Below are 22,300 nucleotides of genomic sequence, written 5' to 3' on the forward strand. Positions count from 1 at the left end.
GCATAATGTATTTTTCGTATTTAATACTTTATTTATTGTTATTACTATTATTATTGTTACTTCTAGGTCACTGTATAGTACAACGGAATAATTAATGCCCTTAATATAAATACTTTAAATCAATGTATGATATTTCCGTGATTCATTGTTTAAAGTATAACATTTTGTAACATATATACTACCTCGTAAAACGATATATTTATAATACATATTTATTAATTTATATATGATAACCTAATAAAAATAATATTAGTTCAAATTAAATTAATTATTATTTGCCTTTTCGATAAAATTAATATTTAATTATATGAAGTTTCCACAATAAAACAATATTTCAATATTAGTTATTAGTATAATATTTTACCAGCTTATATATATAGGCGTATAATAATAGTGCATTTTATCTATCATATTATATATAATTATTAAAACATACTATAATATTAAATTTTATTAATATACTTATATTTTATTTTTTATCTATTTTAAAATATAATTTATTTATACCTCAAAACTATAAAGTTTAAAATTAATAGTAATTAATCTATTATTATTCCTTTACGATAAGTAAATTAAGGCGCATAAAACTTTTATTAATAATAGTTAATTTTAATACAAATGTAAAGGAAATACAAAAAAGGAATAGTAACACAATTAAAACTTAAAAAATATTGTATATATAGTGGGATTTTTATTTTATTATTAAAAATGTTAGATGCATAAAACATCTTTTATAGATATCGTTGTGTTTTCGAACATCGATCGATATTTTATGAATCTATATGTTATGATTACCTATTATATATTGGTAATATATTTAATTAACAATAAAATTATTCCCATTAACCTGAAGGTATATTATAATGTAAACAATTATTCCAAATGAATCTAATTGTATGTTATAGACTCATATATAATGCTATTATTACAGTTTGGTTATCAAAATAAGATTTAAATTAAAACAAATGGTACAAATAATAAGTTTACTAAATAAAATGTTTCATCAAATAAAAAAATATATTATGATATGCATAATTCAATATAACTCTGGGTTAAAAAGTCTTATATAATGATAATTATTATATAGAAAATATCTATATTAATATATACAATATAGACATTTTATTTTAATCATATTAATCGACATGAACACTCAATTATATATATTATACTTTATGGGAAAATGTTATGTGGTCCCTTTCATATTGATGACAGTACCCATTCTTTGGTTGCATATTTAGGCTTCAGCTCGAAATTAAATATACAAGGATGGTACATATATTTAATTAGTGTTCAAACTATAAAAAATTAAATAAAGATATAGTACTTTAACCCTAACCCAAATGTGGGTTCCATAAACATAATCCTGACCCACAGCATAAAAACTGTTTAAAAATTATACAAATACAATATAAAAATATTATAACTATACATATATAACATTATATATTATTGGTTATATTATTTAATTATTCTTATAGACCCAATAATTATGTTCAAAAATTATGGTGAAAAATTATTTATTTTCAAATAGACAATTTCTTAACATATATCAATCATTATTAATCTTCGAATCACATATTAATGATCAGTTTTCTTCTTTATTTTTTTAGCTTTTCTCTTAAATGTTTTTGAACTCTTTTCCGAAATCCAAATAATGAATACTAATATAAAATTTTAAAAAACGTATAATTTGTTTAATGTTTGCATATATTTAATGAAAATAATATTTAAATGTAATATTTTTTAATTCCTTATTATTTACCTTATAAGCAATTCCCAAAAAAATTGGTATTGCACCAAGTATCAATAAAACTGGAATTAATTTGCTTGTTATCGACGAACTTGATGATGTAGCTTCAGAACTCGATTCAGAATTGGGTTCAGATTCTTGTCCATAATCTAATCCCAAATATAGTCCAGAATCTTGTCCAGAAATTAGTCCAGGAGTTAGTCCAGGCTTATCTTTTGTTTCTGCCGATAGAGAGGATAAAATACTGTTACATCCCCTTTTAAAACCATCATAATCAGTTGATAAAGTAGACAATATTTCTTTATATGACTTATTTCCAGTAATACTAGTATCTTGCTCAAGTTCTTGATATTTTTTTAAAAATTCACTATTATCCAAATAATTCTCGCAATTTTTATTGTTATAATCAAGTTCATTATACAAATTACATAATAAATTAAGTGCTTCATAAAATTTAGATACAATATTACTATCCATATTCAACAAATACTTTCTAGTATCTATAAGATCCTTATAATTCTCATAACCAGATAATTCATTTATATACACCTTATACGTACTACGTTGCTTTATGTAATTATCATAAAAATACTGCATATTGTCATGTTTATTAGTTTTGTTCAGGTTTAACATATAACTTAACCATATAAAAATATTATCAACAACATTGGGGTTACTTTTTGAAGGAGAGGGAGCTATACCAGAATCCTTATAGAATTGATCCAACAAATATAAACATCCAGCATTAATTTTATCGAAATTAGTATCACATCCATCAATACAATACTTTTCGAGATCTTCAACCTTTATAAGTTGATAGTGACCATTACTGCCCAATTTATCAAGAAACCATTCCTTTACATCCTGTAGCGTTTTACACTAAGAAAACATTTAAAAACAATTATAAGAAATATGTATTATTGAAATTTTTATTAAAATAAAGTTTAATGATATATATATATATAATATCAAAAAATGTAAAGGAAATTATTATTATTAAAAAATGCATATACCACATCGTCATTCATTATAATGGAATTTTATTTTATATTTGTAAATTGAGTAGAATCATGCTGTTTAATATACACTGCGCCAAATATGTGACGCAAATACATTAATCCTATATATTACAATTGTCTGTAGTTAAATATATTATAAGTTTTTCAATAATTAAATTAATATAGAATAATAAAATAATATTATTACTAAAATCATATTATACTTATTTTATGGGGATTAGCTAAATTACCTTAAATATAGGGTTTCTTAATACACCTTTTCCATATGTATATATGATGCATTTTATACAAAAATTATTATTATTAATAAAATATGGTATAACTTTATTATAAAAATGAATATACTTTTATAATGAATTTAAAAAATATATACATATGCTTTAATATAGAACACAAACAACGTCATAAAACTCAAATACTGCACAGTATAAAAAATTAAAAATTATATTATTACTATAATCCATAAAATATATTAAACTTTTATATATTTGCTTCTAATACTATATACAATGCTTTATTAAAATTAAAGTATTTTCGAATTAAGTTACATGCTACATTTTCTATGAAAATTAAATAAATTTATATTGTTTTTAATGAATGTAGATAAATTCATAATCCATTTTAATGAGTTCGATAACTTTATTTTTATTTCTATATACTTCAATTTAGAAGTATATCTTATTGTGCAATTTTATAATATATTTTGCCATATTTTCCATTCTTTAAAACAATTTGCACTGAACCCGTATTTATAAGCTTAAATAAGTCTTTGAATGCATATTATTTTTAAAATAATGCTTAGTAAATATTAACAAATAAATAAGTATTAATCATATTTTAAAGTATAATAGAAAACTATGTTTAATTAGGTTGTTATATTACCTTTAAGAGGAGAGAGATAAGATATATTGCTATTTTAATATATAAATTTAGATAAATATTCATTAAATGTTCTACATAATTCATTTTATTTTATACATTTTATTGTATAGTTATCAATGTATATACAATCAAATAATTTATTAAAAATTCTATATTTTGTTAATTCTACAAAAAACAATAATAATATAATACGCATTAATATTGAATAATAAAGTGATATTTAATATTAATTAATTATTTAACAATTTCTCCATTAATCCTTATTTTTAGAATATAAAACTACAATTTCCAAATTGAATAATTAACAAATATATAATGTATTATTATGTCTTTTCGATAATATTAATATTTAATTATATGAAGATTTCACAATAAAACAGTATTTTAATATTAACTATTGGTAATTTCTAGATTATATGTATAGGCATATAATAATGCATTATATCTATAATATTAAACTTTATTAATATACTTATATTTTATTTTTTAACTATTTTAAAATATAATATATTTATACCTCAAAATTTAAAAATTAAAAATTAATAGTGATTAATCTACTATTATACCTTATGATAAATAAATTAAAGCGTGCAAATCAACTTCTATTAATACAAAAAGATAATAATAACTACAATTACAACTTCAAAAAATGTTAGAAGCATAACAATAATTTATAGATTATGTTATATTGTCGATTCTCGATCGATATTTATGAATCTATATTTTATGATTATCTATTATACATTAGTAATGGGATTAATTAACATTAAAAATATAATCATTAATATGAAGGTATATTATAATGTAGGCAATTGTTCCAAATGAATTGAATTATAATTTATACTATGATATATAATATTATTATACTGTTCGGTTATCAAAATAAATATGTCACAAATAATAAGTTTTACTAAATAAAATTTTCATTAAATAAAGAAACATATTATGATATGCATAATTCAATATAACAAAATATTAACTTTTATATAGGCAATTATGATATATTATAATATGAATTAATATATGTAATATAGTTATTTTATTTTAATCATATTAAATATATATTAACACTCAATTATATATATTATAACTTATAAATATGCTATGTAACCCCTTTCATATTAATGGCAGTACCAATTGGGGGGGTACATATTTTGAACATCATCTTGAGATTAAACATGCATGGATGGTACATATATTAAATTAGTGTTTATGTTATAAAAAATTAAATAAAATATAATACTTACCCCTAACTCGAATATGGGTTCCACAACATAAAAACTATATAAAAATTATGCAAAAATTACTTCCCAATAGACAGATTCTTAACATATATTAATCATTATTAATATTCGAATAATATATTAGTGATATATTTTCTTCTTTATTTTTTTAGCTTTTCTCTTAAATGTTGTTTTTTAAATCGTTTCCGAAATCCAAATAACGAATACTAATATAAAATGTTAAGAAGCGTACGGTTGTTCGTTAATGTTTGCATATATATAACATTTTTTTTTAATTCCTTATTATTTACCTTATAAGAAACTCCCAATAAAATTGATACTGCAACAAATATAATTGCAATTGTAATTATTATATTTTTTGTTACTGAACTTCGTGGACAAGCTACAAGTGGTGAGCCATTATTACATTTAACATTATATTTTTTTTCAAAATTTTTATAATCATTTGATAAACTAGATAATAGTTGTAAATAAAAACTCCCTTTATTAATATCTAAAGCATTTTTAAGTTTTTCATATTTTTCAAACAATTCTCCAGCATTTTCTAAACATTTATTGCATTCGTAGTCTTCTGGATCAATTTCACTATACATATTACATAATGATTTAAGTGCATCATAAAAATTAGATATATCTTTAATATCGATATTCGTCGATTTTATTTTTTTATATATAACATCCTTTTTAATCTTACTACCACTATCACTATTAGCATTTATTACCTCATCATAATTACTATTTGTTTCTACATTATTAGTATAAAAATCGTTTAATATGGTCGTTCCATTTTCTTTTTTTTGATTTAGTCTATAACTTAACCATAAAATAGCATATTCAGCAAGTTTATCACCCTCTAAATGTTCATCACTAATACCCTCAAAAAATTTTAGTAATGTTATAAAAGTAGAACTAACTTTGTTGTCATCAGTATCACAGTTATTATAAGGGCAATACGAATTAAACAAACCCGTAGAAGTATCTTCTCTCGGGTTGTTCGGATCATCAACAAAATTATTATCAGCCGCATTAATTAGACTACACTACGAATATATTTTACGAATTAAACAAAAAATGTATTAATATAAATGTTACTAAAATTCAAATTAATATAATTTATAGGAATACCACATACGAATAATATAAGAACATGATATATACCAATTCCTTAGACATTATGATGAAATTCTGTTATAATTCGGAGATTATGCGGGGTGATGTTATTTATATATATTGTATAAAATATATGTTGTATTTATTTAAGCTCTTTACATAGAAATTGTCTTTCGTTAAACATATTATTCTTAATTTGAATTTCATATTAAATAATAATACATTAGTATTACTAAAATCATATTATAATTATTTTATGACATTTAGCTAAACTATCTTAAATAGAGAGTTGCTTACACACTTTGCCATATGTATATATGATGCATTTTATACAAAAAATACTATTCTTACTAACATTTGGTATAAGTTTATTATAAAAATTAATATACTTTTATAATGAATTTAAAAAATATATACTTATACATATGTTTTAATATAGAACACAAACAACGTCCTAAAACTTAAATAATGCACAAATATATAAATTTAAGAAAGTTATTATTATTACAATCCTTAAAGTATATAAATAATTATTTAATAAGATAGACTAAATACTTATATACTTGTTTCTTATAATATATAATACAGTCTTTTCTAAAATAACACTTACAAAATAAGTTGAATTGTTCCATTTTCTATGTAAAATACATAAATTTATATTGTTTTTAATGAATGTAGATAAATTTATAATATATTTTAATGATCCCAATAATTTTATTTTTATTCCTATATACTTCAAATTGTAAGTATGCCTTATTGTGTAATTTTATAATATATTTTACGCATAATTTCCACGGTTTAAAACGACAATTAGCACTGAACCCGTATTTATAAGCTTAAATAAGTCTTTAAGTTCATATTGTTTTTAAAATATACTTAGTAGAAATTAAATATTAACACATAAATAAGTATTGATGGTAATTTTAAAGTATAATAGAAAACTATGTTTGATTATGTCATTATTTTACCCTTTAATAGGAGAGAGATAAGATATATTAGCCTTTAATATATATATTTATATAAATATTTGCTAAATATTATACATAATTTTATCTTATATATTCTACTGTTATAGTTAATGTATATCATTCAAATAATTTATTAAAAATTCTATATTTTATTAATTCTATGATACAGTAATGTTGTTTTGGATTATAAAATGATTATTCACTAAACACTAATGTGAACAATAAAATACCATTTAACATGAATTGAGTCTTTAACCATTTCACCATTGATTCATATTTTTATAATATTAAACCACATATCCCAAATTGAATCTTTAAAATATATATAACATTGATACCTTTATAATGTATTATTATGTCTTTTCGATAAAATTAATATTTAATTATATGAAGTTTCCACAATAAAATAATATTTAATATAAGTTATCCGTAGAGTATTTTGTTAGATTATATATATATAGGCGTATAATAATAACTCTATTCTATCTTTCATATTATTTATAACTATTAGAACAAAATATAACATTAAATTTTATTAATATACTTATATTTTGTCTTTTAACTATTTTAAATGTAATATATGTATACCTCAAAATATAAAATATAAAATTATTAGTGATTAATAAAATATTATACCTTTATAATAAATAAATTAATGTATATAGAAATATATCTATCAATATAAATTAAAACATTAACATTAATGCATAGATTGAAATGAAAAAAGTATTATATATATTTATAATTTATAAATTGATTATATATATAGTGTATTTTTTATGTATTACTAAAATTTTAGATACATAAAATGCCTTGTGTAGATAACGTTGTATTGTCGACTCTCGATCGATATTTTATGATTATCTATTATATATTAGTATTATGTTTAATTAATATTAAACATATACATATTAACCTGAATATATATTGTAGTGTAGACAATTGTCCCAAATGGATATAATTATAATTTATACCTTCATATATAATGCTATTATTACAGTTCAGTTGGATAACATTATTTAAATTAAAACAAATTATACAAATAATAAGTTTTGCTAAATAAAATTTTCATCAAATAAAGAAACATATAGCGTTATACATAATTTGATATAACCATAGATTAAAAAAAAATATATAATAGGAAATTATGATATACCATAATATGAATTAATATATACAATATAGACAATTTTTTTAATCATATCAAATCGGCATGAACACTCAATTATATATATTACAACTTATGAAAAAATGTTATACACCCCTTTCATATTATCTTATGCTCCTTCTGGTCGAATATTCGAACTTCATTTCGTGATCAAACATACGGGATTGTACATATATTTAATTAGTGTTCAAATTATAAAAAATTAAATAAAGATATAATACTTATCCCTAACCCGAATATGGGTTCCAAAATCACAACCATGACCCACAACATAAAAACAATATAAAAACTATGATCAAAAATTACTTCGGAATAGACAATTTCTTAAAATAAATCAATCGTCATATTCAGAATAATTTATTAATGATCAGTTTCCTTCTTTATTTTTTTAGCTTTTCTCTTAAATGTTTTTGAGATCGCTTCCGAAATCCAAATAACGAATACTATTATAAAATGTTAAAAAACGTATAATTTTCTTATTGAAGTTTGCATATATATAATGAAAATAATTTTTTAATTCCTTGTTATTTACCTTATAAGAAATTCCTAAAAAAATTGATATTGCACCAAATATCGATAAAATTGGAATTAATTTGCTTACTATCGACAAACTTGATGATGTAACATCCGAATTTTGTACAATTTCTTCAGAACCTTTTACAGGAATTTGTGATGTTTTTATCTCTGGAAGGGTTGGAAAATTGCTATCTTTATCGTCTTTACATTTATCTTTTAATTTATTATAATCAGTTAATAAAGTAAACAATGCTTGATTATAGGGACTATTACTAGTAATACTAGGATTTCCATTAAGTTTTTTATATTTTTCGACAAATTTGTTAGCTTTATCCGAACATTTTTTGCAATTTGTCATGATATCACCAAATGCAGAATACATTTCATATAATGATTTAAATGCATCATATAATTCAGATATAATATTATTATTTATATCCATATTCAACAAATCCTTTTTTTTTTCTATAAGATCCTTATAATTCTTATAATCACTAACATCTCTTATATCCTGATTATAATGCGTATTTTTTTCTATATGCTCAGTATAGAAATCGTTTAATTTATTGATTCCGTTTTCTTTTTTTAGGCTTAACATATAACTTAACCATATAATAATGTAATTAACAACATCGATGTTATTTTTTGCATTATCTTTAAACGAAAAGGAATTCCCAAAGAATGCATTAAACAAATATAAACATGCAGCATTAATTTTTTTGAAATTACTATCACAACTATTACTAGTACAATACTTTTTGAAATTTTGATCACCATATGCAAATTTATAGTTTTCATCACTATCCAATTCATCAGGAAAATAATCCCATACAGTTTTGAACCATTGACACTAAGAATACATTTAAAAACAATTATTAGAAATGTATATTATTGAACATTTTATTAAAATAAAGTTTAATCATATATATAATATAATATCAAAAAATGTAAAGGAAATTATTATTAAAAAATGCATATACCACTTTCTTATTCATTATAATGGAGTTTTATTTTTGATTTGTAAATTGAGTAAAATCATGCTATTTTATATACACTGCACCAAATATGTGACACAAATACTTCAACCCTATATATAACAACTGTCTGTAGTTAAATATATTATAATTTTTTTAATAATTAATATAGAATAATAAAACTATTATTACTAAAGATATGTTACATTCCTTTTTATGGTAATTAGATAAATTACCTTAAATAGAGGGTTGCTTAATACATTTTTGATTAAATATAGATATGACCCATTTTATACAAAAAATGGCATTCTTATTAACATCTGAAATAATTTTAATATAAAAATTGATATACTTTTATTATGGATTTAAAAAATATATACTTATATTTATGGCTTATCGTATGAAAGAAACACCGCCATATCTTTTGTTTTAATATACTGTAAAAATAGAAACAATTAAGGAACCTATCATTACTATAATCCTTAAAGTATATAAATATATTTTAAATATTTATATACTTGTTTCTTATAATATATAATATAGATTTTTCTAAAATTATAACATTTATAAAATAAGTTGCATTGTTCACTTTTTTAATTGCATATACATAAATCTATAATGTTTTTATTTAATATAGATAAATTCATAATCCATTTTATTAAATCATATAACTATTTTTATTCCTATATACTTCAATTTAGAAGTATTCTTTATGGGGTAATTTTATAATATACTTTGCCGTCCTTTCCTTCTTTAAAACAACAATTAGCAATGAAACCGTGTTTATTATGCTATTTAAATGTGAATTTTTTTTAAAATAATACTTAGTAAATATTAAACATATATACCTACTGATGATATTTTAAAGTATAATATAAAACGATGTTTAATTAGGTTGTTATACTACCCTTTAAGAGGAGAGAGATAAGATATATTTGTTTTTTTATTATATAAATTTATATAAATATTTTTTAAATGCTCTACATTGTTCATTTTTATCTTATATATTCTATTGTTATAGTTATCAATGTATGTTTATTCAGATAATTTATTAAAATTCTATATTTTATTCATTCTACGATAAAAAAATTCTAATTTAGATTAAAAAAAATGATAATTCATTAAACAATTATAATATAATATGGAATAATAAAATGCCATTTAACATTAATTGACTCTTTATCATTTTCGCTATTTATCCATTTTTTAAAATATATAATTACATGCCCCAAATTGGATCTTTAAAAAATATATAACATTGATGCCTTTATAATGTATTATGTGCCTTTTCAATAATATTAATATTTAATTATATAAATTTTCCACAATAAAACAGTATTTCAATATTAATTATTGGTAATTTACTAGATTATATGTATAGACATATAATAATAACGATAATATCTATAATATAATTTATAATTATTAGAACAAAATATATTATTAAATTTTATTAATATACCTACATTCTATTTTTTATTTTAACTATTTAAAAAAATAATTTATTTGTGCATCAAAACTATAAAGTTTAAAAATTAATAGTGATTGATTTATTATTATACCTTATGATAATTAAATTAATATATATATATAACTATTCCTATCAATATAAATTAGAACATTAGAATAAATTCAAATTTTGAAATGAGTATTATATATATTTATAAATTTATTATAATATATTTATAGTGTATTTTTTATGTATTACTAAAATGTTAGATGCATAAAATGCCTTTTATAGATTATGTTGTATTGTCGATTCTCGATCGATATTTTATGAATATCTATTATTACAATTCAGTTGAATAACATTATTTAAATTAAAATAAATATTATACAAATAATAAGTTTTACTAAATAAATTTTTCATCAAATAAAGAAACATACTATGATATGCATAACTTAATATAGGTCTTGGCTATCAAAGCTTATGTAATGAAAATTATTATATAGTCAACATCTATATTAATATATGTAATATAATTATTTTACTTAGCTATATTAAATATATATTAACACTCAATTTACTATATTATAACTTATGAAAAAATGGGATGTGCGCCCCTTTCATATTAATGACAATTCTCCTTTTTTGTTGCATATTTGATTTTTGAACTTCATATCTAGATTGAGCATACGGATATAGTACATATATTCAATTAGTGTTCAAATTATAAAAAATTAAATAAAGATATAATACTTAGCTCTAACCCGAATATGGGCTCCATAAACACAACCCTGCCCATAACATAAAAACTATATAAAAATTATGCAGAAAATGCTTATTTCCAAATAGATAGTTTCTTAAAATATATCAACCATTATTACTATTTCTGAAATAGTCACTATTCGAATCATATATTAATGATCCAGCTTCTTTATTTTTTTAGCTTTTCTCTTAAATGTTTTTGAGATCGTTTCCGAAATCCAAATAACGAATACTAATATAAAATGTTAAGAAGCGTACGGTTGTTCGTTAATGTTTACATATATATAATATTTTTTTTAAATTCCTTATTATTTACCTTATAAGAAATTCCTAAAAAAATTGCTATTGCACCAAATATCGATAAAACTATAATTAATTTACTTACTAGTGATGAATCTGATAATGCAGTATTTTGACTTAGAGTTATCGTTGCAATATCTGATTTTCCTGCTTCATTCGAGGATTCAGTTGTTTTAGTTTCTTTAGAACTTTCTACATTATCTTTTTTGGGTGTTTTTTTTGTTGGTAATGGAGTAAGATTTATTGATGTATTATTATAACGAGTGCCTTTTCCAAAATTATTATACCAATTGGATAAAACAAGTAATACTTTATTGTACGAATTGTCACCATTATTATTATCATCATCAAAAAGTTTTTGATATTCATCAACAAATTTATTACCATCTTCTGAAATTTTGCTACTATTATTATTTTTATAAGAAGTATTCATATCACATAATAATTTAAGTAATTTATAAAATTTAGAAATATTAATAATATCAATATTCATATATTCCTTTATTTCATCTATGATTTCCTTATAACTGCTATACGTTTCATCATTAAGTTTATCCTTAGTGTACTCTTTGTTATTTTCTATATAATTAGAATAAAAATCCTTTAATGTGGTGATGTTATTAAATGTCTTTAGACTTAATTTATAACTTAACCATATCATAATACACATAGTCACATCCTTATAAACATCATGATACGATGAAGTACCAGTTTTACCGAAAAATTCATTAAATAACCATAAACAACCAGCGTTAACTATATTGACATCACCCTCGCATTTTTCACTAGAACAATATTTCTTAAATAATCCATTTGGAAAATTATAATTTCCAGAATTATTCAATTCATCGGGAAAAATCTTCCACAAAGTATCAAAATTATTGCACTATGAAGCAATTTTAAACAAATTTAACAAAATGTCATTAAAATTAAATTTATTAGTGATATATAAATAATAAAATATCAAATAATGCAATAAAATTAAATATTAAAAAAAAATATATACCAAACGGTCAGCCATTATAATGGAATTTCATTTTTAATTTGTAGATTAATCTGCATCATGTTATTTTTATATAAAATATATACTCTGACAAAATATATCCTGTAGACGAGTCCCCTATATCACATATATCGTATTAAATACATTGTTATTTTTAATAATAATTTATAATTAATATGTGATAATAATACAATAATATTACTAAATGAATATTATATTTACTCTTATTGACATTTTCTAAATTAGCTTAAATTATGGTTGGTCTAGTACATATTTAACCATAAGTATATATAATACAATTTATGCATAAAATCAATATTACTAATCATATTATACATAATTAATTTTATTATAAAATTTTAAGGAATTTTATAATGAATTTAAAAAAATACTTAAACAGATGCTTTAATATAGAACATAAACAACGTTCTAAAACTTAAATATTGCACAAATATACAAATTAAGAAAGTTATTATTAGTATAATTTTTAAAAGTATATAAATAGTTATTTAGTAAGATATATTAAATTTTTATATATTTGTTTCTTATAATATATAATATAGTCTTTTCTAAAACTATAACATTTACAAAATAAGTTGCATTGCTCCCTTTTTTAATTACATATACATAAATTAAAAAATAAATTTAGTGCGTTAAATAACTTTATTTTTATTCCTATATACTTCAATTTATAATATTATTTATTGGGTGATTTTATAATATATGTTGCGCATCATTTCCAAGGTTTAAAACAATAATTAGTACTGACCCCGTACTTATTATGCTATCTATAAGCTTAAATAAGTCTTTGAATGTAGATTGTTTTTAAAATCATACTTAGTGAATATTAACATATAAATAAGTATTGATGCAAATTTTAAAGTATAATAGAAAACTAAGTATAATTAGGTTGTTATACTACTCTTTAAGAGGAGAGAGATAAGATATATTTGTTTTTTTATTATATAAATTTAGATAAATCTTCGTTAAATGTCTGTGTTGATCATTTTATCTTATATATTTTATTGTTATAGTTATCAATGTATATGTATTCAATTAATTTATTAAAAACTTTATATTTTATTAATTCTATGATAAAATAATGATAATATAATACGCGTTAATATGTAATAATAAAAATAAATTTAACGTTGATTGAGTCTTTAACACTTTTCTATCCAGTTTTTTATAATATAAAACCACATATCCCAATTTGGATTTTTAACAAATATATACAAATTATATCATTATAATGCATTATTATGTGTCTTTCAGATAAAATTAATATTTAATTATATGAAGGTTTCACAATATAACAATATTTCAATATAGTTATTAGTATAATATTTATTAGATTATATGTATAGTTATATAATAATAACGATATTTTATCTACCATATTATTTATAATTATTAGAACAAGATATAATATTAAATTTTATTAATATACTTATATTTTTTATTTTAACTATTTAAAAAAATAATTTATTTGTGCATCAAAGCTATAAAGTTTAAAAATTAATAGTGATTAATCTATTATTATACCTTATGATAATTAAATTAATATTTATATAACTATTCCTATCAATATAAATTAGAACATTAGAATAAATTCAAATTTTGAAATGAAAAAAATGAGTATTATATATATTTATAATTTATATATTTATTATATATATAGTGTATTTTTTATGTATTACTAAAATGTTAGATGCATAAAATGCCTTTTATAGACTACGTTGTATTGTCGATTCTCGGTCGATATTCCATGCATCTATATTTTACGAATATCTATTATTACAGTTCAGTTGAATAGCACGATTTAAATCAAAATAAATATGATACAAATAATAAATTTTACTAAATAAAGTTTTCATCAAATAAAGAAACATATTATGATATGCATAATTCAATATAGCTCTGGGTTATCAAGGCTTATATAATAGACAATTATGGTATTCCATAATATGACTTCACATACAGTCAATATCTATATTAATATATATAATATAGACATTTTTTTTTTAATCATATTAAATCGGCATGAACACTCAATTATATATATCATAACTTATAAAATATGTTAGTAACCCCTTTCATATTAATGATGACGTCCATTTTTTGGCTGCATATTTGGTTTTTGAATTTCATTTCGTGATTAAACATACGAAATGATACATATATTAAATTAGTGTTCAAACTATAAAAAAATAAATAAAGATACAATACTTAGCCCTAACCCGAATATGAGTTTTGCAAACACATCCCTGACCCACAATATAAAAGCTATATAAAATTATGCAAAAATTACTTCCCAATAGACAGTTTCTTATCGTATATCAATCATTATTACTTTTCTGAAATAGTCACATTCTTCGAATCATATATTAATGATTTATTCTCTTCTTTATATTTTTTATTTTTTCTCTTAAATATTGTTTTTGAACTCGTTTCCGAAATCCAAATAATGAATACTAATATAAAATTATAAGAAACGTATGATTTTTATGTTAATGTTTGCATATATATAATGAAAAAATATTTTTAACTCCTTATTATTTACCTTATAAGAAATTCCTAAAAAAAATGCTATTGCACCAAATATAGATAAAACTGTAAATAATTTGTTTCCTATCGACGAACTTGATGTATCTTCAGATGTTAGTGCATAAATTTCTGCTTCTGTGTCTGGAATTAATGGAAAATCTTTATATTTAATACCTTTGCTAGTACAATAATTTTTTAAATTATTATAATTAGTTGATAAAGCAGAAAATATTTTACTACGTCCGGTACCTTTAATATTGTAATTATTGTTAAGCTCTTTATATTTGTCAATAAAATCATTCGCATTATTTGGAAGTTTGTCATGATTATTCGTTTCAACATTACTATACATACTACATATTAATTTGAATGCATCATAAAATTTAGACAAATCTTCAATATTAATATTAAACAAATCATTTTGTTCATCTATAAATTCATTAAGATTTGTATATTTACCGGAATCACTTATAAATTCATTATATTTACCACTATTTTTTATATATTCAGTATAAAAATCGTTTATTTTGTTGATATTGTGCTCTGAATTTCGCTTTAATTTGTAACTTAACCATGAAATAATATATAGAAAAAATGGTTTAGTGCTCTTTTCAATATTGCCTTGATTTGAGTATTTAGCAACATATTGTTCAAGTAACCATAAAAATCCAATCGTAATCTTTTCGAGATCAGTATTGCAATTTTTATGAGGGCAGTAATTTCCGAAATTTTCATATCCATAAAAATCAAGTGCTGTAATTTTATCCAAGTCATCAGGTAAATACTTTCTCAAAAAATCAATTTTTCCACACTAAAAAAACCATTTAAAAAAAATGATAAAAATATGTATTAAGAAAATGTTATTAAAATAAAACTTAATGAGGATTATAGGAAATATAATATCAAAAAGTTTATATACTAGATCATCATTCATTATGATGGAATATAATTTATAATCTCTAGGTTAAGTGTGTATCATATTATATATATATACTAAAATAGGTAATACAATTATTTAACCCTATATACATAAATTATCTGTAGATAAAAATAATTTTATTATTCTTAATTTAAATTTAAATATAATATGGAACAATATATACTTTTATGGTAGTTAGATAAATTACCTTGTTTTATGGGGTGTTTAATACATGTTTTATCATATGTATATACAATACAATTTTGCATAAATTGTTATCCTTAATAACACTCATATGAACATTATTATAAAAATTAATATACTTTTATAATGAATTTAAAATAAATCTTCTTATATATATTCTTTAATATAGAAAATAAACCTCATAACTTATGTTTTAATGATTGTCCTTCTAAAAATAAAATGCTGTATAGATCTAAAAAATAAAAAATTATATTATTGCTATAATCCTTAAAAGTATATAAATAGTAATTTTTTAAAATATATTAAAATTTTATATACTTGTTTCTTATAATATATAATATAGTTTTTTTTTTTAATTATAGTATTTTCAAATTAAGTTATATGCTCCACTTTTCATGCAAATTATATAAATTTTAAATTAATTTTAATTAATATATATCCATTCTAATTATATTTAACATTTTCAATAACTTTATTTTTATTCCTATATACTTCAATTTAGAAATATATCGTATTGAGTAATTTTATAATATATTTTGCACATCTTTTCCACGGTTTAGAACGACAATTAGCACTGATCCCGTATTTATAAGCTTAAATAAGTCTTTGGATGCATATTGTTTTTAAAATAATACTTAGTAAATATTAAATATATAACACATAAATAAGTATTGATACAAAATTTAAAGTATAATAGAAAACTATGTGTATTAGATTGGTATATTGCACTTTGAGAGGAGAGATAAGGGAAGTATGTTTTTTTAAGACAAGGATGTAGCCATATATGATTTACTTATTCTACATAGTTTAATTATGCTTTATATTTTCTACCATTGAATATTTCAATTCATGTATTTATATATTAAAACTCTTCATTAAAATGGGTTATAATTATTTTCTAAATATATAGTTTTCTTTTGTATTTTATAATAAACTATATTTAGTTATATGATGAAAAACTATATAATTATTAATATTATTTTGCTTGGTACTGTTAGTCTAATATTATAGCATAAAGCTTACTTAAATAAATGTCATAATATTTCATTTGATATTTTGTGCATACAATTTTAATCTTATCATACCTTTAATAATATATACCCATGTATTGTATCAAATTAACATAATATATTTTTTCGTATTTAATACTTTATCTATTGTTATTACTATATTTATTTTTATTGTTATATCACTGTATAGTATAATGGAATAATTAATGCACTTAATAAAAATACTTTAAATCAATGTATAATATTTCTGCGTTTCATAGTTTTTAAATCAAGTATTTTAGAACATTTATATTATTTTGTAAAAACATTATATTTAAATTATATATCTGTGAATTTGTATATATATAATAACCTAATAAAACTATTATTAGTTAAATTAAATTAATTATTACATACTTTTCCTATATACTTTGGATTAATATATATTTGTATATGTTTCCTAAATTTAACATATTTCAGTATTATTTACTGGTATAACATTTTACTAGTTTATATGTATAGGTATATAATAATAAAGAATTATATCTATGATATTATTTATAATTATTATAACGAGATATAATATGAAATTTTATTAATAAACTTATATTTTATTTTTTTAATGTTTTAAAATATAATTTATTTATACCTCAAAACCATAAAGTTTAAAAATTAATAGTGATTAATCTAATGTTATACCTTTATAGTAAATAAATTAATGTATATAAAGCAACTTTTATTAATACTAATTATTTTTAATACAAATATAAAATACAAAAAGAGAATAGTAACTACAATTAAAACTTAAAAAAATCTTATATATAGTTCAATTTTTTATGTATTACTAAAAATCTTAGAAGCATAATAAAATTTTATAGACAATGTTATATTTTCGATTCTCGATCAATGTTCCATGCATCTATATTTTATAACTATCTATTATATATTGGTAATATGCTTAATTAACGTTGAAAACACACACATTAATCCGAATATATATTATAATGTAGATGAATATTCAAAATGAATCTAATTATAATTTATAGCCTCATATATAAGGTTCTTATATAATTTGGTTGGAAAGTTATAATTTAAATCAAAATAAATATGATACAAATAATAAGTTTTACTAAATAAAATTTTCATCAAATAAAGAAACATATTATGATATGCATAATTCAATATAGCTCTGGTTATCAAGGCTTATATAATAGGAAATTATGATATTCCATAATACGGGTTCATATATAGTCAATATCTATATTAATATATACAATATAGGCATTTTATTTTAATCATATAAAATCGGCATGAACACTCAATTATATATATTATAATTTATGAAAACATGTTTTGTGACCTTTTTCATATTAACTTATGCCATTTGGGGGTTGCATATTTGGGTTTTTGAACTTCTTCTCGAAATTAAGTATACGGGTATAGTACATATATTTAATTATTGTTCAAATTATAAAAAATTAAATACATGTAATACTTAACTCTGACCCGAACATGGGTTCCCAAAGCATAATTTCAACCCCAACCCACAACATAAAAACTATATAAACAATATGCAAAAATTACAACAAAAAATTACTTATTTCCAAATAGACAATTTCTTAGATATATCAATCATTATTACTATTCCTGAAATAGTCACTACTTTTCGAATCATATATTAATGATCCATTCTCTTTATTTTTTTTAGCTTTTCTCTTAAATGTTGTTTTTGAGATCGTTTCCGAAATCCAAATAACGAATACTAACATAAAATGTTAAGAAACATACGATTTTTTTGTTAACATTTTCATATATATAATGAAAATAATTTTTGAATTCCTTATTATTTACCTTATAACCAATTCCCATGAAAATTGGTATTGCAGCAAATATCGACAAAACTGGAATTAATTTGCTTATTATCGATGGACTTGATGATGTAACTTCAGAATTTTGTACAATTTCTTCAGAACCTTTTATAGGAATTTGTGATGTTTTTATCTCTGGAAGGAGTGGAAAACCGTTACAATTAACATCATTACATTTCTTTTTAAAATTATCATAATCATTTGATAAAGTAGACCATATTTGATAATAGGGACTACCTTCAGTAATATCAGAATTTTCATTAAGTTCTTTATATTTTTCAACAAATTGATTAGCTATTTTCAAATATTCCGTGCATTTTGGATCGTTTTCATTAAATTCAGTATACATATTGCATAATAATTTAAATGCATCATAAAATTTAGGCATATCTTCAAAACTAATATTCAACAAATCCTTTTTTTTATCTATGATTTCCTTAAAATTATTATATCCCAGTTTACTTTTTAATGTAATAGTACAATCATCATTATGCTTTTTACAATAATTATAATGTGTATTATCTTCTGTATATTTAGTATAAAAATCATTTAGATTGTTGGTGTTATTATATGATTTTAGTCTTAACATATAATTGAACCATATCATAATGTATATAATAAATATGTCAATCTGTTCTGTGCTTAAATCACTAATCCTACTTACAATATTTTGTTCAAATAACCATATAAATCCAGCCTTAATTTTATCGAGATCAGTCTCACATTTATTTTTTGAACCTACATTAGGGCAATAATTACTAATACTCCCATTATTATCAAATTCGTATTTTGTAAGTTTGCCCAATTCATCTGGATAAAATGTCCGTAATGTACCAAATTTTATACACTAAGAAAACAATTAAAAAAGTATAATAAAAAAATATGTTAATGAAACTCTTATAAAATCAAATATAATGAATTTATAGGCAATATAACATCGAAAAATATAAGAAAAAACAAATTTTATTAAAAAAATGCATATACCATGAAATGATCCATTGTAATTTTATTTTGTTTATAATATGTAGATTATGTAACATCATATTATTTATATATATTTTACGCTTAATAAATGAAAAAATAATTGAACCATAATAAAAAATGTATGTGGTTAAACATCTTATTATCATTTTTAATATTAATTTAAAGATAATATGGAACAATATATACTTTTATGGTAGTTAGACAAATTGCCTTATTTGGGCGATGTTTAATACATGTTTTATCATATGTATATATAATACAATTTTGCATACATTTTTATCCTTAATAGCAATCATATGAACATTATTATAAAAATTAAAGAACATTGTAACGAATTAAAAATATATCATCTTATGCATATGCCTTAATATAGAAAATAAACCGCATAATCACTTTTGTTTTAATAAGTGGTGTCCTAAAACTAATATATTGCAAAAATCGAAACAATTAAGAAACCCATTATTACTATAATCCTTAAAAGTATATAAATAGTAATTTTTTAAAATATATTAAATATCTATATACTTGTTTCTTATAATATATAATACAATTTTTTCAAAAATTATAAAATTTACAAAATAAGTTGCATTGTTCCATTTTCTATGCAAATTACATAAATTTATATTGTTTTTATTTAATATAGATAAATTAAAAAATAATTTTAACGCGTTAAATAACTTTATTTTTATTCCTAGATATTCCAATTTAGAAATATTTTTTATTGGGTAATTTTATAATATATTTTCCACATCTTTTCCATTCTTTAATCTACAATTAGCACTGAACACGTATTTATAAGCTTAAATAAGTCTTTGAATATAAATTTATTTTAAAATAATGCTTAATAAATATTAAATATTAAATATTAACATATAAATATCTTCTGATGAAATTTTAAAGTATAATAGAAAACTTTGTTTAATTAGGTTTTTATATTGTCCTTTGGTAGGAGAGAGATAAGATATATTTGCTCTTTTAATATATAAATTTATGTAAATATTCGTTAAATGTTTTGCATTTTTCATTATTATTTTATATATTTTATGGTTATAATTATCAATATATATTTATTCAGATAATTTATTAAAAATTTTATATTTTATTAGTTCTATGATAAAACAACGCTGTTTTTGATTAAAGATAATTCACTAAACAATCATAAAATGACATTTAACACTAATTGAGTCTTTAGCCTTTTCTCCATTGATCCAAGTTTTTAAAATATAAAATCACATATCCCAAAATGGATCTTTAACAAATATATAAAAATAATACCTTTATAATGTATTATTATGTGTCTTTTCGATAATATTAATATTTAATTATATAAAGGTTTCACAGCATAACAATATTTCAATATTAGTAATTGGTAGAGTATTTTACTATTTTATATGCATATAATAATAACGCATTCAATCTATCATATTATTTATAATTATTATAATAAAATATAACATTAAATTATATTAATATACTTATATTTTTTCAATTAACTAATAATATATTTCCAATTTATATATACCTCAAATCTTTAAAATTTAAAATTAATAGTGATTAATCTAATATTATACCTTTATGATAAATAAATTAAAATATATATAACTATTCCTATCAATATAAATTAGAATATTAGAATAAAATGA

General features: G+C 20.2%; 6 protein-coding genes across 6 annotated transcripts; all 6 read right to left on the reverse strand.

Moving 5' to 3' along the window:
• Window positions 1–1,601: 1,601 nt before the first annotated feature.
• PY17X_1000100 (PIR protein) lies at window positions 1,602–2,781 on the reverse strand (the record flags this gene model as incomplete). Its single annotated transcript, XM_022956141.2, has 3 exons — window positions 1,602–1,664; window positions 1,766–2,632; window positions 2,767–2,781. 3 exons carry the CDS (start codon window positions 2,779–2,781, stop codon window positions 1,602–1,604), a joined length of 945 nt encoding a protein of 314 aa, XP_022813228.2.
• A 2,257-nt stretch (window positions 2,782–5,038) lies between these two features.
• PY17X_1000200 (PIR protein) lies at window positions 5,039–6,071 on the reverse strand (the record flags this gene model as incomplete). Its single annotated transcript, XM_022956142.1, has 3 exons — window positions 5,039–5,104; window positions 5,189–5,938; window positions 6,057–6,071. 3 exons carry the CDS (start codon window positions 6,069–6,071, stop codon window positions 5,039–5,041), a joined length of 831 nt encoding a protein of 276 aa, XP_022813229.1.
• Window positions 6,072–8,524: 2,453 nt separating this feature from the next.
• On the reverse strand, window positions 8,525–9,655 carry PY17X_1000300 (uncharacterized protein; the record flags this gene model as incomplete). The annotated part of the gene is made up of 3 exons (XM_719368.1): window positions 8,525–8,587; window positions 8,677–9,510; window positions 9,641–9,655. 3 exons carry the CDS (start codon window positions 9,653–9,655, stop codon window positions 8,525–8,527), a joined length of 912 nt encoding a protein of 303 aa, XP_724461.1.
• Window positions 9,656–12,012: 2,357 nt separating this feature from the next.
• PY17X_1000400 (PIR protein) lies at window positions 12,013–13,164 on the reverse strand (the record flags this gene model as incomplete). Its single annotated transcript, XM_022956143.1, has 3 exons — window positions 12,013–12,075; window positions 12,160–13,029; window positions 13,150–13,164. The coding sequence occupies 3 exons, from the start codon at window positions 13,162–13,164 to the stop codon at window positions 12,013–12,015; spliced, it is 948 nt and encodes a 315-aa protein (XP_022813230.1).
• Window positions 13,165–15,533: 2,369 nt separating this feature from the next.
• Window positions 15,534–16,627, reverse strand: PY17X_1000500 (uncharacterized protein; the record flags this gene model as incomplete). The annotated part of the gene is made up of 3 exons (XM_721117.2): window positions 15,534–15,620; window positions 15,710–16,504; window positions 16,613–16,627. The coding sequence occupies 3 exons, from the start codon at window positions 16,625–16,627 to the stop codon at window positions 15,534–15,536; spliced, it is 897 nt and encodes a 298-aa protein (XP_726210.2).
• A 2,856-nt stretch (window positions 16,628–19,483) lies between these two features.
• Window positions 19,484–20,672, reverse strand: PY17X_1000600 (PIR protein; the record flags this gene model as incomplete). The annotated part of the gene is made up of 3 exons (XM_022956144.1): window positions 19,484–19,567; window positions 19,657–20,520; window positions 20,658–20,672. The coding sequence occupies 3 exons, from the start codon at window positions 20,670–20,672 to the stop codon at window positions 19,484–19,486; spliced, it is 963 nt and encodes a 320-aa protein (XP_022813231.1).
• Between the last annotated feature and the right edge of the window lie 1,628 nt (window positions 20,673–22,300).

Source organism: Plasmodium yoelii (assembly GCF_900002385.2).
Source record: "Plasmodium yoelii strain 17X genome assembly, chromosome: 10".
NCBI classification, from domain to species: domain Eukaryota; phylum Apicomplexa; class Aconoidasida; order Haemosporida; family Plasmodiidae; genus Plasmodium; species Plasmodium yoelii.